Consider the following 16,000-nt stretch of genomic DNA (forward strand, 5'->3'; position numbering starts at 1 on the left):
ATATTTGATTCATTAGCACTGGGAAGGAATCTGAGAACCTACCTGGGTTATTATTATCTTCCAGGAGCCAAGCACAGCTACAGCAAGTAAAAAGTGGTTGAGATCCAGGGAGGTTTAAAGATTTGTCTAATCACAGCTATTAAGAGGCAAAGCCAATACTCCAGACCAGACCTTCACAGTCACTTTATCTCCCCAAGTATCAGCTTCCTCATCTCTTAAAAATTAAAATGAGCATGCCCTTAATCCCAGCACTCAAGAGGCAGAGGCATGTGGATTCCTGTGAGATTGAGGCCAACTTAGTGAGTTCGACCCTGTCTCAAAAAGGGGAGGACACTGGAGGGGTGGCTTAGCAGTTAAGAGTACTGACTGCCCTTGCAGAAGACCTGGGTTCGATACCCAGCACCCGCATAGTGACTAACAACCATCCGTAACTCAACGCCCTCCTCTGACCTCTGTAGGCATTGCACAACATGGGTGCACCTACATAAATGCAACAATACACTCATATACATAAAATAAAAATAATAAAAATAAAAAACTAAAATGAGGATAATGCTGTAGAGTAACAGCTGTAGTTATTATCTGAGCACTTATGATATCCCAGGTACTTTTCTAGAAATCTTCAAAACACTTATATTTGTACAACACCCCCATCTTACAAATAAAGAAATCAAAGTTTAAGGAGGCTAAACAGTTAAGTATTTTTAATAGAATTTTTGTGTATTTCGTGCAGAACATCCTCATCGTCTTTATACCCCCTTCCCCACTGACTCCCTCCCAGTGGAATTCATACATTCTGTCATTTGTGTTAAGGCCTATCATGTCAAGTTAGTATCCCCAGTGTCCCTCAGTGCAAGTTCATCCACTGGGGTCTAGGCAGCCTACCTAGAGTCTCCTTTACGAAGATCAGCTCTTTCTCGCCCAGCAGTGATCAGCTGCCCGTAGTTCCTCGGCTAAGGCTGGGGCCTGCTGTCCATTTCCACAGTTCTCTGCTGGGTTTTTGTCTCCTTGAGTTACCATGGGTTTTGTACATGCTGACACCATTACTGTAGGTTCTTATGAGAAGAGTCCCAGAAGCCTGTAGGACTCTATTTCTGTGTGTTCATGCACCTCCTCCCTGCTTCTTACAACACTTCTGCCCCCTCTTCTGCAATGGTCCCTGAGCCCTGGGTAGGAAGATTTTAACATAGGAGACCTGTCCAAGGATTCATACTCTGTAAATTTAAGGCTCCATATTTTGCACATAGTAAGAAATTACATTTGTCTAGGGAAGTGACATCCTTGGGGTCTTCTCTAAGATCTGTGGGAGGTTAAGTAATTTGTCTAAGGACAAATCATTGGTCATTTGTGAGCAGAAATTTCAACATCAGTCATCTTCATCTTAACCCAGAAGCCATTACTTTTCATTATAATAGGATTGTTTGGAGATGCTTTTTAAAGTATGTATCCTTCAAGGGCCAGCAAGATAGCTCAGCACATAAAGGCACTTGCTACCAAGTGTGACAACCTGAGTTCGATTCCCAAGACTCACGTAGTAGGAGAGAACCAATTTTCACAAGTTGTTCTCTGACCTCCACTCGTGTGCCATGGTATACACACACACACACACACACACACACACACACACACATACACACACACACACACAAAATAAGTAAATAGATAAATATATAGTATGTATACCTCAAGTCAGATGTAATGGCAGGTACCTATAATTGCAGCTACTCCAGAGGCCAAGGCAGGATGATCATAAGTTTGAAAGCAGCCTGGACTACCTAACAAGACTTCTATCCCCTCCACCCAAAATATAGACTTCAGCACAAAGTAGATGCTTAGTGGCTGTTGAATTTAAATCAGTAGAGATATGGCCAGTTTGTGCAGTCAACTATATTGTCCAGCACCTCTTTTCAAGCCAGCATCACACTGCTTAGCTAAAAGCTTCTAATGGGAACATTAGCTGTCAATTGTTTATGTAAACCATTACATTGGAAATGAAATGAACAACACATGGACACATTTGCTCGTTTGCTAATTAGTATGAGGCCTATCCTAAAAGATGTCAGGATGAGCCACCATTCCTAACCATAAACTGATCTGCTAGACCTTGGCTTTAAGAGCTATTTTCTGTCATCCAGTGAGACTGGTAACCTAATACCTATGCATGCTCCAGGGCAGTGTTGTCTGGAATGAAAGCATGGAGTCCTGATAGGGAGAATGGTCCAGACAAAGATGAGAGAATTTCCTGGGGTTGTGAGACCAGGCATGGCAAGGCAGTCTGACAGGGAGGCACTTAGCCAAACTGCTGCTGCGTGAAGGGTTGGAGCTTCCGTAGCAGAAGCTGTATAGGAGGCTGGGAGGCAGGTGGCCTTACAGCTGGAATGTTGCTTTCTGTTTACTGGATGCTTTTTAAATTTTCTGATGTGGTGAGCAGAGCCTAGAATTATGTTGATGATGCTCATTCTGTCTGGAGCCGTGTGTATTTTAAGCCATATTGGCCCTGTTTTTCTTTAGGGAAAGTTGGTAAAGCATACACGTTAGGAGCACGTGCTGCATAGTCAGGAAGACCTGGGTTTGAATTTCATCTCTAGTTAAAGATCTAGGTATGGAGTAGGTGTCTAGTCTTTAGCTGCATTTAGTTTATGATGAAGAGGCTGAAAATTCACTAAGAAAATTTATTTTTAACATTTTTTGCAATGCTTATTCAACATTCAACATTTGGTACTTTCCAATGCCTATTAGTTGACTAATTGAGCCATAAGCACTAAACATTGAATTAGTCAGATTGATTTGCACTTGGTTCCTTTGCACCTGGAAGTCTGACACCTTGCTTTGCACCTTTGGCTGGGAATGTTTTATAATTTAGGAGTTATATTTTTCAAATGAAAAGTAAGTTCCAATAATTTGATTCTGAGAGGTGGAGTCATCGCAATGAACAGACATGCAATGTGGAATTTTAAATGTATTAACTGAAAAGTAAATAATACTTAGAACAATTATACATTTAGTAAGTAACCTAACCGGGACATTAAGCAATCTCTGAAGACTCTCCCAGGACATGATAAGGCATAAAGTAAGGAGCAGCTCTCTATGCCTCTCAGCTGATGCTCAGAGTTCAAGCTCCAATAAGGTGTGGCCTATCATGGCAAGAGAAGCTCTTCTCTTCCTGTAATAAAGCATGACCCTGGAGCCTGAAATGAGCATCCCACTTAGGATCCTGAAAAATGACTCACAATCAGAGAAAAAAGGCTGAGAATTTTGCTCAGCTAAATGCCCTGCCTGAGAAGCTTGGTATCCACTTTGGCTGAGAGAATCTTATCTCCAGAATCTAGTTCAGTTTCCAGCTTAAATAAATCTGCTTTGAGCAAGTGACGTATGCTCTCTCTCATCTGTGGATTGTAGCACCAATCCCTTATATGTGGAGGCTACAGCAGAGTTGCACATCTGGTGAGGCACAGAGAACATATACCTGGGAGATGTCCAGTACTAGGTGACACATCTACAGTCGAATCTCTACAACTAAGGCTCATGGAACATAGCGAAATAAGGAGTAGAGGGAGGGCTAATGCACCCCTCAACTCTTACCAGTGAGTCTTCCTTGTACATCAGAGTAAGATGCACATAGAAGGCCACAGCTGGCCAAGTTCCAGAGAATAAGACACTGTAGAGTATAGGATGGAGCTCCTGTAGGGAAACTCACCCACTCACAGCTCAGGGACCATCATGGAAGAAGAGGTAGAAAGATTATAAGAGCCAGGGCTGGCTCATGAACACAGGGAGGTGGAGGCTTCCAGGCCACTGGAGGCTTGCTCATGTAAGCCTGTGGCAGCAGTAGCGTCAAGACCCATGTCAGCTCAATTAAACAAGGTCCCAAAGGGGAGGTGAGAAATAGATGGCAGGCCAGCACTAGATTGAGAAATATTTGAGACTGGTTGCTGCTGGGTGAGGGAGAGTATGACTTATATAAGACCACTGGATGGGCTGACTAGACTCCAGTGGACGCATTTATGCTGAAGGACATTTAGGTAGAAATACCTGAATGAATAGGACTCAGCACATATGGCAGAGTGCATAGGGTTTGGTGGGGGGATAGAGGGAGGCATGGATGGGGGAGGGGGTCTGGATTTGAGTGGGAAATGTATAAAATTTAAAAAGCTCAATAAAAAAGCACATAAACGTTTTCTCTAAACAAACACAAAAAAAAACTTACTAGTCGTATAATGTGTCTCTTTGAAAATTTATCTATTGTTTCAATAAAGTCTTATTTTTCTGGCTATGAATTTAAAAAAAAAAAAAGAAAGAAGAAAAAGAAATTTGCTTGAGTTTCAACTTTGAAACACTTTTTTTTTCCCCATCGACCACTGAAGGGGTTCAAGGTCTCCAGGAGAGACTAGAGCCCTTGTCCAAAATACCATCTTTCTAAGAAGAAGTAGCATGGGGAAATAGTTAAGAGAGAGATTTTGAGCTTCTCAGTGTGACTTCATCCCAACTGAACATGCCCATTGGGTCTTGTGGACACCAAAGAGAAGAGCCCATCAAAAGCAGCGGTCATTTAAAGAGAGAAGAGAGCCTTAAGTACTCTGTAAATGATAATCAAAACATGTAAGCCTGGTCTGAAGCCGTGGATCTGTGTTTGTTGCTCTACTATAAATTCAAAAGATGGCCACACACGTTAATTTTTTGCCTTCGAATGAAGCTTGAAAAGCCATGGAAGAAAGCACTGTCTGTGACTGCCCCAGACCAGCTCTTCAGCCGGCTGAGACTGCCAGTATGTAGATCAACTCCAGGAGTTGTTCCTCTGGACAAAACTGGATGGCATTATCAAAGCAGAAACTGTGATTTTTGTCAGCGTGGAAAACTTTGGCATTAAAGTATTGGCAATAACAGATGACAGGCTCTCAAACAGCATTCTACTGCCTAAGCATGTCTCACGTTTTCCACAAAGGGAATCAAGGGACACTAGTTCAGCACAAGCCACGGTCTCCCCAGAACAGGACTAAGAAAGGCTGTTTTGCTTCCTTGCTTGCCTATTTGTTTATGGGATGGTCCCGTGCAGCGGGGCAATTTTGGAGGTCAGAAAATTACTTGCAAGAGTTGGTTCTCTCCTTCTGCCATGTTAGTCCAGGTTGTCTGGCTTGTCCACAGGTGACTTTACCTGCTGAGCCATCTGATTGGCCATTTTTGGTGTCTGATCTTTGACTAATGTCCTAGGAACACTGTGTTCAAGCCCAAGATAAAAGCAGATGAGGAAGGACACAAGGTAGTTAACAGAATAAAAGGCTGAGAATCCAGGCATTATAAAGGGCAGGAGCAGAGGGCATTTGGTATCTAGCTACAGGCATTAACAGACATTCTCTTTAAGTGATGTCCAATGTCCAACACATGTTTGCAATCCTAACACTTGGGAGGCTAAGGTAAGAAGATAGAATCTGAAGCTAGCCCAGGTTATATGGTGAGTACTAGACCATCCAGGCTATCCTGGGCTGACACCTTGTCTCATAGAGAATCGTAAGGGAGGAAATGAGGGAGTCAGAGGGAGGAGGGAGAGAAGGAAAGAGGAAGTGAGAGAGACTGTCCCGTTTGATCAGGGGTGGGTAGATTGTTAATCCTACCAAGAAGTAGGAAATGTGGGAGAAATCCTAGCACTGAGGGCTTTTAGCTTTGGGTCTGGTCCACCACCGCAGCACTAACACTCTCACCTCTGATTGTCTTCTAGTCATCCAGGAAGTTCTTCCCCATCACGTTCTTTGGCTCCATCACTTGGATTGCAGTTTTCTCTTACCTGATGGTATGGTGGGCACACCAGGTAAGATTGGCAGTGACACCCAAATGCTTGCTTTGTGCCAAAGTGTTTGCCTTTCAAAATGATCACAACAATAGTTAGCATGTCACAGACAAATTTCAAGATTATGCTTTCCCTGCCCTATAGGCCTTTCCCTGGGGCCAGCCATCAGTCAGCCATGTGGAAGAGGGCAGTTCCAGCTACTTCTTGCCCTGTAGCCTAAGGCCAGGCCCAACCAGGGATGGTAAATAAACAAAGGTTCTGCCTGACTCCCATGCCTTTACTTTGTCTTGGACATGCCACTGAGCATGGCTGTCGCCAGCTGTGGGTACGTGTGAGCCCATGTGTACACCGGTGGTAGTCAGAGTAGGACTTCAGTGGTCTCCTTTACCACTCTCCACCTTATCCCCTTGACATAGAGTCTCTCACTGAACCTGCAGCTTGCCAGTTTTTAGTGAGGCTGGCATCCAGCAATCCCCAATGATCCTCCTACCCCTAACCTATCAGTACTGTGGTTACAGGTCTTTTTCACATGGGTGCTGGGAATCTGAACTCAGGTTTTCATGTTTGTTCAGCAAGTTCTCTTACCTACAGAGCCGTCTACCCAGTCTTTACCAGCCTTTTAACAATGGTTCTTAGGAAAGGGCCTAAAGATAAAGTGACTCTTGAGCTCCAATTTATAAATGTAATGATGAATGTTATTTTTGTCACTTAACTTAGTACCAGTCATAATGCCAATTACAAGATGTGATCTCACTACCTGCTGCTGAAAAACCCGAATGAAACAGTGAGATACAACGATCATAATGGTAATCATTACTCGGATCCTTTGAAGGAGATGCTTCCTACCACTATTTGCAATCTGCAGATAGAGGAATTCCAAAGTGCCCACTTATATCTTTTGTTTACGATAGTCCTAAAATTTTTGTGCTTGTTAACATAAAATACAGCAATTTGAAGAAAATATACACCAGGAACACATGTGGATAGACTCTTCAACAAATGATGCTAGAATGGATTTCCATATGCAAGAATGTATGAACTTCGATCCTCACTTTATACCTTGCTCAAAAATTAACTCAAAGTGGGCATAACTCTAAATACAAAAGCTGAAACTATCAAATTTTCAGAAGAAAGCACTGGCAACCTGCATGGCCCAGTTTGATCAGGGTACAGTCCCGTTCAAAAATCCTCAGAGACAGGCGCTCCAAACAAGCTTATGAAGACAGATTCTCCTTCAGCAGAGATGCTTCTAGAGTCACACAGACTCATTGGGATTTAATGCATATTGAAACCTCTCAGTTACTCATGTGGTTTTGTACATTGTGTGCTGACCCCAGTAAGCCAGCCTTTGTCCTTATTGCCAGACCACTCATCACTGTGGTCTGAGAATTTGTTCATTTAGCAAATAGGCACTTAGCGCCTACTGCACACACAGCTTCTTAAGCTGTTTCTACCTACGGCCCTTTGCCCAAGAAATGTTTACACGACCCCAGGTTTATAGGCATATAAAATAGGCATGCAAATCAAGCCTTTACTGATGATAAATAATGAAAAAATTTATTTTAAAACAACCCTTTGATGTGCATATAATTTGGGGGGCATCCTTTTTTTGAGACAGGGTCTCCCTGTAGCCCCAGCTGTTCTGGAACTCACTGTGTAGACCAGGCTGGCCTTGAACTCACAGAGATCCACCTCCCTCTGCCTCCCAAGTGCTGGGATTAAAGGCGTGCGCCACCATGCCCAGCTATGTGCATATAATTTTATTATTTGTTAAAAATGAAATCAAATTTGTATACTACTGAAATGGTTGTGCTAATTTGTACATGAAGAATTAAATCTGGGCAGAATATTTGATGCTACAGAATGTAGTTTTCAGAGTTAATGATTATTTTTATCTTATAATTGTCAATTCTGAGAACATTGCTTCACATAAATGTAGTATAAAATGGTATGTTTAGGGTCATTTCAAAAACTGTGAGAAATTCCTAATCCCAAGCTATAATTTATTTAACAATTTTTAATTTAGTTATGTATTGGGGTATCATATGCCACAACACAAGTATGGAGGTCAGAGGACAATTTGCAAAGTCAGTTCTCTCCTTCTATGACATGGGCTCCAGAGACCAAACTTAAGTCCTCAGGCTTGGTGAGAAATCTCTTTATCCATTAAGCCATTTCACCAGCCCCTCATTTAACAATTTCTTAAATAAAACTAAAGTCAGCAAATCCAATAGCAATTTTTTAATCTAGTATTCTAACACAATATAATCCAAAGATATATTAATTTGATATTTACTGAGTAATGGCAGTGGAAAATATTAAAATTGTTTGTTTTCCATAATAACACCATTATGTTTCTGTAAAAGCTGTGCTCAGGGTCTCTACAGCTCTTTATTGCTCTAAATTATTTAATCCTCCTTGCTGATTTCCTTGGTATGTTGGCCATGATTATGGCTTGTTCGTTTCTTATCATCTCAACGCTCGGCCCAGAATCAAGAATGACACCAAAAAGGAGTCGCATAGTAGTGAATGCGTGGTTCTTTGACTTCTACTAACACTCACATGTGCCCCTCTTGTGACACTCAGGTTGGAGAGACAATTGGCATTAGTGAAGAAATCATGGGTCTGACTATCTTAGCTGCTGGAACCTCCATCCCTGATCTTATCACCAGTGTCATAGTGGCACGGAAGGGGCTGGGGGATATGGCTGTGTCCAGCTCTGTTGGAAGCAATATCTTTGACATCACTGTGGGGTAAGTAGAGCGTTCTCCAAGCATGTACATCAGTCCCACCTCTGTCTGTGTTTCTCTAGAAGCTATTAAGATATGACCAGGGTCTCTGAACCCAAAACTCACCCAAGTGTCAACCAAAACTTAACACTGGGAGTCCCGATCCAATTCAGAAAATAGCTTTATTAGTTTCAGAAAACTTAATGAAAAATAAGTCATCCCTGGACCAGCAGAAACATGTATTACATGCATGCAATTCCCACCAAGGTACACACATTTTATCCATTTAAACCACACAATAGTCTTAGAGAATAGATATTCCATACCCATTTCTAACCATAAAAACTGAAGAGCACAGAGTTCACAGAACTAGTAAATGAGGAAACTGGGATTAAAAATCTTCTCTGAGGGCAAGCAAGTAAAAGCCTGTCTGGACATGTTGGTTATCAAGGTGCCCCTCCTGGGGCCTTCTGCCTTGCTGGCCTCTCACTGATGAACACGCTTGGTTTGTTTGTGGGAAACTGCCTTGTCCTGTCCATTCAAACCCGACTTTGATTCCCCAGAGCCCAGTTTTAGGGCTGTTGCTCTTACAGACTTTCTGCATATTGTATTAGCGTTATGATTACTTCTGCCTGCCAGCTGGTGAGCCCTTCAAGTATCCTCCTAATGAGCTCACTGAAGCCTAGCACGATGACTACTACATGGTAGGCCTGACAAGGGCATGTAGAATGAGTGAATGAAGGCCTTAACAGGTGCATGTTTTAAAAGAAGTTGTTCTAGTATAAACAGTGTTTGTTAGTCCTGCTGCAACCTGAGCAGGTTGAAAGAGGGAGGTAGAGGGAGAATGTTCTACAGTGCAAAAAGAGAAAATCCTGCTACAGTCTAAAAATTATGAGTGCTCAGACACAGTATCATGTTTTTCAAAAATACATATTCTAAAAAATTGCAAATGAAATGACAAATGAAAGAGCACTGGCTGCTCTTGCAGAAGACCTGAGTTCAGTTCCCAGCACCTACATGGAGGCTTCCAATTGTAACTCCAGTTCCAGGGAATCGAATTGCCCTCTTCTGGCCTCTGCAGGCATTGTACGCACATTGTGCACTTACATGCAGGCAAAACATTTATACTCATAAAAATATAAATAAATAAATATTTAAGAAGAAAAGTCTATTTTGACTCATTGTTTCAGGGGTGTCAGCCCATGGTCTCCTGTCCCTGTTACTTTGGGCTGTGGCAGCCTGGCAGAAGAGGCCTGTTAACACCTCACTGTGGCCAAACAGTGAAGAGTGCAACAGGAAGGGGACAGGGCCCCAAATTCACTTCAAGGTCAGGATCCTAATGACCTCATTTCCTGCTAATAGACTCTACCTCCTAAAAGTTTCACCACCTCCCAAGAGCTACAGACTGGACACCAAACCTTTAACACATCAGCCTTTGGGGAACATTCAAGATCCAAACTATAGTATATAGTTTAGTAAGAGTAAAGTGGTTTGGGATCTTTTCCTCTGGAAGATGTAGGATATGTAGAAAAAGAGTTTCCCAGACTAGCCCACATTGTGATTTTTTTTCCTATCACCACCGTTCTGAGGTAGTCCCTCCCATTTTCTGACTTTGCCTTGCTGAACCCAGATGTCAAGATGTCCCCTCCTGTTGAACACTGGAATTATACCTTGTTGCAGGCTCCTAAGAGAACCCCAACCCTGGAAAGGCCCACTGAGATGCTTACCCAGGTTCTAGTGGGAAAAGCGCCTGTGCAAACACTTGAACTTCGCCCAGGTTGGCAGGTGCTGACCCCTTAGGCCTGCATATATCTTATGCCCTATTTGCTTTTCCACTTGAGAACTTTGTGATTCAGAAGGGTGCCTCTTCTTCCACACTCCTGAGACAGACCAGAGGAAAACTGAACCCCTTAGCCATATAGAAGGTTCATGTCAACACAGCTGCCTCCAACCTGGATATTTCCAACCATTTCCCACCTAGTCAACCATTTGAGCCCTAGTCAACTCCTACTGTGTTCCTGACAGTTACCTTTCTTTCTTGGTGTATGTCATAATCATCACTCCCTGACTTTCTTATGTGGTTTCCCAAGCCAATCATGTCTCCTAGTGACTCTAAGGTGTCACCCTCTCAGGTGACAGATAGTCATCGTCAGATGCTCCTTCACTGTGCCTGGCTGCTCCCTGCTCCACCTCACCTGCCTGCCTCTCTTCCTCCCAGGCTCCCACTGCCCTGGCTGCTCTACACCATCATCCACAGATTCCAGCCAGTGGCTGTCAGCAGCAATGGCCTCTTCTGTGCCATTGTCCTTCTCTTCATCATGCTGCTCTTCGTCATCCTTTCCATCGCCCTCTGCAAATGGCGGATGAACAAAGTGCTGGGTTTCATCATGTTTGGCCTGTACTTCGTGTTCCTGGTGGTCAGTGTCCTCCTAGAAGACAGAGTTCTTGTGTGCCCTGTCTCCATCTAGTGGAAAAGCTGTATCTTCAACCAACAGCATGGAAGGTTCCTCCTGGCTCCAGGCTCCAGACTCCTTGCACTCTTGAGAAGAAGCAGCTTATGCACAGCCTTGAGAGCCAAGTATTCCTTCCTGGAGGGTTGGAAGAAGAATGGATTCTACGGGACCATTTACTTCCCAGGCACCTCACCCATGCCTGCTGAAATGACTCCATATAAGAGACAAAGAGAGTCATCTCTTCATCACCACTGACAAGTACTCCTCGCTGGTCGGAGGTACATTCATTGTAATGATGTAAACAAGGACAGAGGCTATATATACATATAAGTATACATATTATAAATATATACACATGAACATACAAATCCTGCCTGTTTTCCTGTACTATACCTCTCCTCCTATACGTATAGATTAATATATACCTGTACACAAACAGAAAGAAATATTATATATAAGCATATATATATCAATGCATATTTTCAGGGATCATTCTAGCATATTTATAGTATCTATTTGAAGAGGACATCAACCTTCCACCTTCACTGTGGGCTTTACCTCTCAAGTGCAAAAGGTGAATTAATGGCATCAGTAGACAAATGTAGCTTTGCTGTGATTTATCTTCAACTTACTTTGGACTTACTGAGTTTAAATAGTGAAATAGTTTGCAGAGAAGAGGGCTTAGCAGAGAGTCTACAGGAACCCCAAGTAGAACCTTCTAAAACACTCTTACAAGCTAAACAGAACACTTACCCGCCCAGACCCACTGGGTGCACTGACTGAGACTCATAGGGATCCTTAGGACAGACAGAGGTAAAACCCAGACTAGGTGGCAATTGATGAGGACCAAGTGAGAGCTGACAAGGGTTGGGTTGCTTTGATTTAGTTTTTCTTATATTGCCCAGCATGCAAATAGACAACATGACTGCAAACCAAATTAGTGCTTCTCTAGGACAGCAAAATTATATAAACTGAACCTATCTTGTTCCAACACATGGCCCATTATCATCAAAGGAATGAGGGCAATTTTAGCAGTGATTGTCATTCGACATACTTTGATGCTAAGGGCTCACATATAGTCCAGAGGCCTGCCAAGAGAGCCTAGATATGTACTGAGAAACACCATCCAGTAGAGGTGCTCAGCAGGACTTGCCACCTGATGGGAGCTTAAGGGCACAGCTCCTTAGACTATTTCTCAGTGCGGTCATAAAGGGCTTCAATGTCTAAGAATTATTCTCAATAAATCTAAACTAACTGATCAATACTGCTTACTTGAGGCAGCTCAGGTTTGTTTGCAGAGGCATTTACCCATTCGGTGCACCCCAGAACAATTTCCAAGTCCTGTGTCAAAGATTTAGTATACTGATGCAGCATCTGTGTCTCTCCTGCCATCATAACTCCATCTGTGATTGTAGTTTTTAGAGTATAGTGGAGAGTACGTTCCAGAGTTTCTTTACACTGGTTTTTATCCAGTCACCCCAATATTTTGATTGAATAGTTTTGCTCAGCTGTGTATCGGAACATCTCATTCATTGAGTGGCCCCAAATTCTGTTTGACACCTTGTGTGATTTCTCGGGGTCTATTTCAGTTAGACAATGAGACTAGCTAGAAAACTAAATTGAAAAATATACAGTAGCCTTTCATTTCCCTAATTCATGCTTCACTCCTTCAAATCAATTGCAAAAAAATGAATAGAGGAGGTCTCACCATCCTAAGCCTAACTGTGTCTAAGTTGGCACACACTTGCATGAAAAACATCACCATGTGCTTGTGTCCTGAGTCCTCTCTGTCACTATGCCTGCTATAACTATGCTGTGAACACACACCTCTTAAACACAGTGAGGCAGGGTGCAGAACTCTCAGCCGAGCAAAAGGCTCGCCTTTGTTCACCTCATAGCCTCACATCAAACTCAATATCCCTTCCACAAAACCCCAGCTCATTTTCAGAACATGGCAATAGCAGGTAGATCATCATCACTCTTCACTCAGACTTGAAAGGCACTTCAAGGTGGAGGTCCCCTGAGGACACACTAAATAAAGATGACTGCCACCTAGGAGGCTAGCTTTAAGTCTCCCCAACTGTGTAAAGTTGGGTTCTCAATAGTGAGAGAGAAATCCACATCCCATTCACCAAGCGTTGTACTTTGTGTTGAGGACAGCATTTGTGTGACAACCTCAGAAAGAGAACTTGTTTTGAAGTCTTGGGTTGTTTTCCCTGTGTATTGCTTGAGGGGTAGCATGGGTGATTGTTATACAAATTCTGTACTTCTGGTTATTTTACTGGTGAAAGGGGGTGTTTTTTTAGTCAACTACAAATGGACTATAAAATAGAAAGTTTGCAGAATGTGTGGTCCCTCCCTGTTACTACTATAGTACTTCTTCCCTTCCTCCAGGAAGCCAGGAAGCCCTTTACTCAGAGCTAGGAACTCTGCTTCAGAGGGCATGTTGTGGTCTGTAGTGAATAGTTGCTTTTAGAAGTCATTTCCAAGCCTCACCCTCATTATGAGCCCTGTCTCTGAATGGTCTCAGGCACCTCACACTGCTCTTTCTTGCTACCTTCACCGATGTGTCTGTGAGTGTGCTATGCAATGACCTAGAATCGTTCACATAATTATAAAACTGTTTTTCACATGCTGGTTTCAGAACAGGTCATTCTCAGAATCCCTTTGCTGCATGTCAGTGAACTCACGTGGACCTGATCTGCAAGTACACATACAATATCACATCATCACCCTTACAGCCAATCACATTTACAAATCCAAAGGAAAGAGCACCAAATTCAACAGAAAAGGAAAGCCATGCACACCAACCCAAGGGAACATAAAAAGGCCATTATGTTCTATGCACCTATACATACAAGCATACATGTATACATCCATATATTACAATCCCCAGAATACAGCCTTAAGGAAACAATCAGCCCTATCCGTACTGCTTTTCAGGAGACAAAAAAATATGCAACAGGAAGCAAAAAAATCAGATAGTCTCTTTGCTTCTCTGGAAGGTTATAAAATAATTTAAACCAAATTTTATCATTTGATCTAAAATAAAGGAGTTAAAGTCAAATGGATCCACTTACAGAAAACCATGCCAGTCTTGCCTATTGTCGCCTCTCCTACCTTCTCCTACAGCCCTCAGCAACCCCATGACGGGCTCATACTGAGGATTCTAAAGTAGAAACTCCTAGATTGCATCTGAGAATATTCATGACACATCCACCTGCCTTCTGAACCTGGCCAGTGTCTGATGAGCTGAAGCATGAGATTAATTGGCATTATTCAACTTCCCAGGACCTTAACACATCAGGCAGTAATACGTCAGCAGAACTCGAGAGCAGGGTTGTTTATCAACTGGGAAAATGCTGCAGAATGTCTGGAAGTCTTGTTTCAATTAGCAGGCGAGCCCAAGGGAGAGTTGATGGAAGACTAAAAATCATAAAAGCAGGGAAAGAGAAAGTAATTTACTTCTTAGGAGTCCTAAGAAAGCAAGTGTCACGTTGAAATATATATTATATACAGTGTTTTAAATGGTTATAAATATCAGTCTTTTTTGAAGCAATTACCAGAGTCTATACATATCCTAGATTTCTTTGAATATCTCTTGTCAAGAAGGCCTTGGCAAGAAAGGTACCCATGCCCTGCCTGATGTCTATCTGAGTTTAGCTCCTTGCCTCTGGATCTTTGTGATCCTTTTTAATCTCACAGCTTCATATTCTTTGGAATATATAGCAAACAAGAAAAGCAATAATGGAAACACAGCCAGCTCAGATCCAAAACATATTACTGCACTTTCGCAATACTTCTTTTATGTCACTGGGAGCTTTAGTTTGCACAGGCTGAGGTAGTCACCATCAGGACGGGAACTTTTGCAAAAGTCACAGATGTGCTCATATTTGATATGTTTAGAAACAGCTTGCCTTCGATGTAGACCTCCCAGTCAAAATGCCTACATGCCTTCCTCACACATGGGCAATCAGCCTCACTCCAAACCACCAGAGCTACACAGAAGTCTTTAATATTGCTAGTGCATGTTCTTAAGAAAGGACAAGGGAAAGCCACACACAGGACTCCAAATTCTGAGAGTCCAAATTGTCCTGCAAATTTAAGCAACCAGGCTCAAATTAGTGTACAGTGAGGGACTGCATGGAGTACCATGTTATCTAAGTCAACCGAAAGACCGATGCACTTGACCGGAAAGCATAAATAAGACATTTTTGAAAACTACTTAATACCTAAGTCTGAAAGAATGCTGTGGACAGGGCTTACACTCCCACAAAGGACTGAAATTCAAAAGGAGACTGTCTGCCAATCACTGTAGTACAAAGGCCAGCCCTCCTACAAAACTCAAAAGAGTGTCCCTGCTATAACTAAGGTCAACTCAGTGTCAGAAAAGTCCCCCAGGCCATGACTTCACCCATTCTTTTTGTCTTGTGACAGAAAGCAATTGCATATGGACACTTTTTTCTCTTTCTTCATGGTGGGGTTGGAAGCCATTATTGTGACCCTCTATGTTTCATCAACGTCTTTGATTTTTATTTCAATCTTCTTAAACCCTCTTAATTGTTACAGTTCTTCTTTGCTGAGCCTTTTTAAGTGCTTTATATTGCTCTTAAGTTATGGTACCTTATGACTAATGTCCAAGTACACAGGTCTGAACTGTGCTGAATTACAGCCTAGAACTTAGGGCCTCCCTTCCTTGCTACACACCCTCTGTGAATCTTGCCCTCTAAAACACCATGCTTCATCACTAATTCACATGTATCGTGTTCCCCATAGCTCTTTTCTAAGACGTGTGGGCACTGCCATTGCATCTCTCAGTTTGCCCAGTGCAAGTTGTAGAAGAGTCTGCCTGCTATGAGCGACTCTGCACTTGACTTTATTGAGTCTCCATCTGTTCATTTCTAACCCCACTTCCAGTTTTGAAGTCCAGTGCTTACACCCCTGCAAGGTTCTCACTACCAGCCTCCCCTGTTTACTAGCAGTAGGCAAGCTTAATGAGCATTTCCCTCCCCCTCCCCCTCCCCCCTTCCTTCCCC

The 16,000-nt window shown here is 42.6% G+C and overlaps 1 protein-coding gene across 3 annotated transcripts in view; it reads left to right on the forward strand.

The window, feature by feature from the left end:
• The window catches only part of Slc24a2 (solute carrier family 24 member 2), a 246,747-nt gene extending 233,018 nt beyond the window's left edge, over positions 1-13,729 (forward strand). For all 3 annotated transcript variants that reach the window (XM_008845529.2, XM_008845530.2, XM_029569597.1), the window contains 3 exons: positions 5,714-5,803; positions 8,369-8,535; positions 10,730-13,729. In XM_008845529.2, coding sequence (XP_008843751.1) covers positions 5,714-5,803; positions 8,369-8,535; positions 10,730-10,979 — 507 coding nt within the window. In that variant the 3' untranslated portion in view covers positions 10,980-13,729. The remainder of the gene's footprint in view (positions 1-5,713; positions 5,804-8,368; positions 8,536-10,729) is intronic.
• The last annotated feature ends 2,271 nt before the right edge of the window (positions 13,730-16,000 follow it).

This window comes from Nannospalax galili, unplaced genomic scaffold, assembly GCF_000622305.1.
Source record: "Nannospalax galili isolate Female #2095 unplaced genomic scaffold, S.galili_v1.0 scaffold1082, whole genome shotgun sequence".
Classification (NCBI taxonomy): Eukaryota; Metazoa; Chordata; class Mammalia; order Rodentia; family Spalacidae; genus Nannospalax; species Nannospalax galili.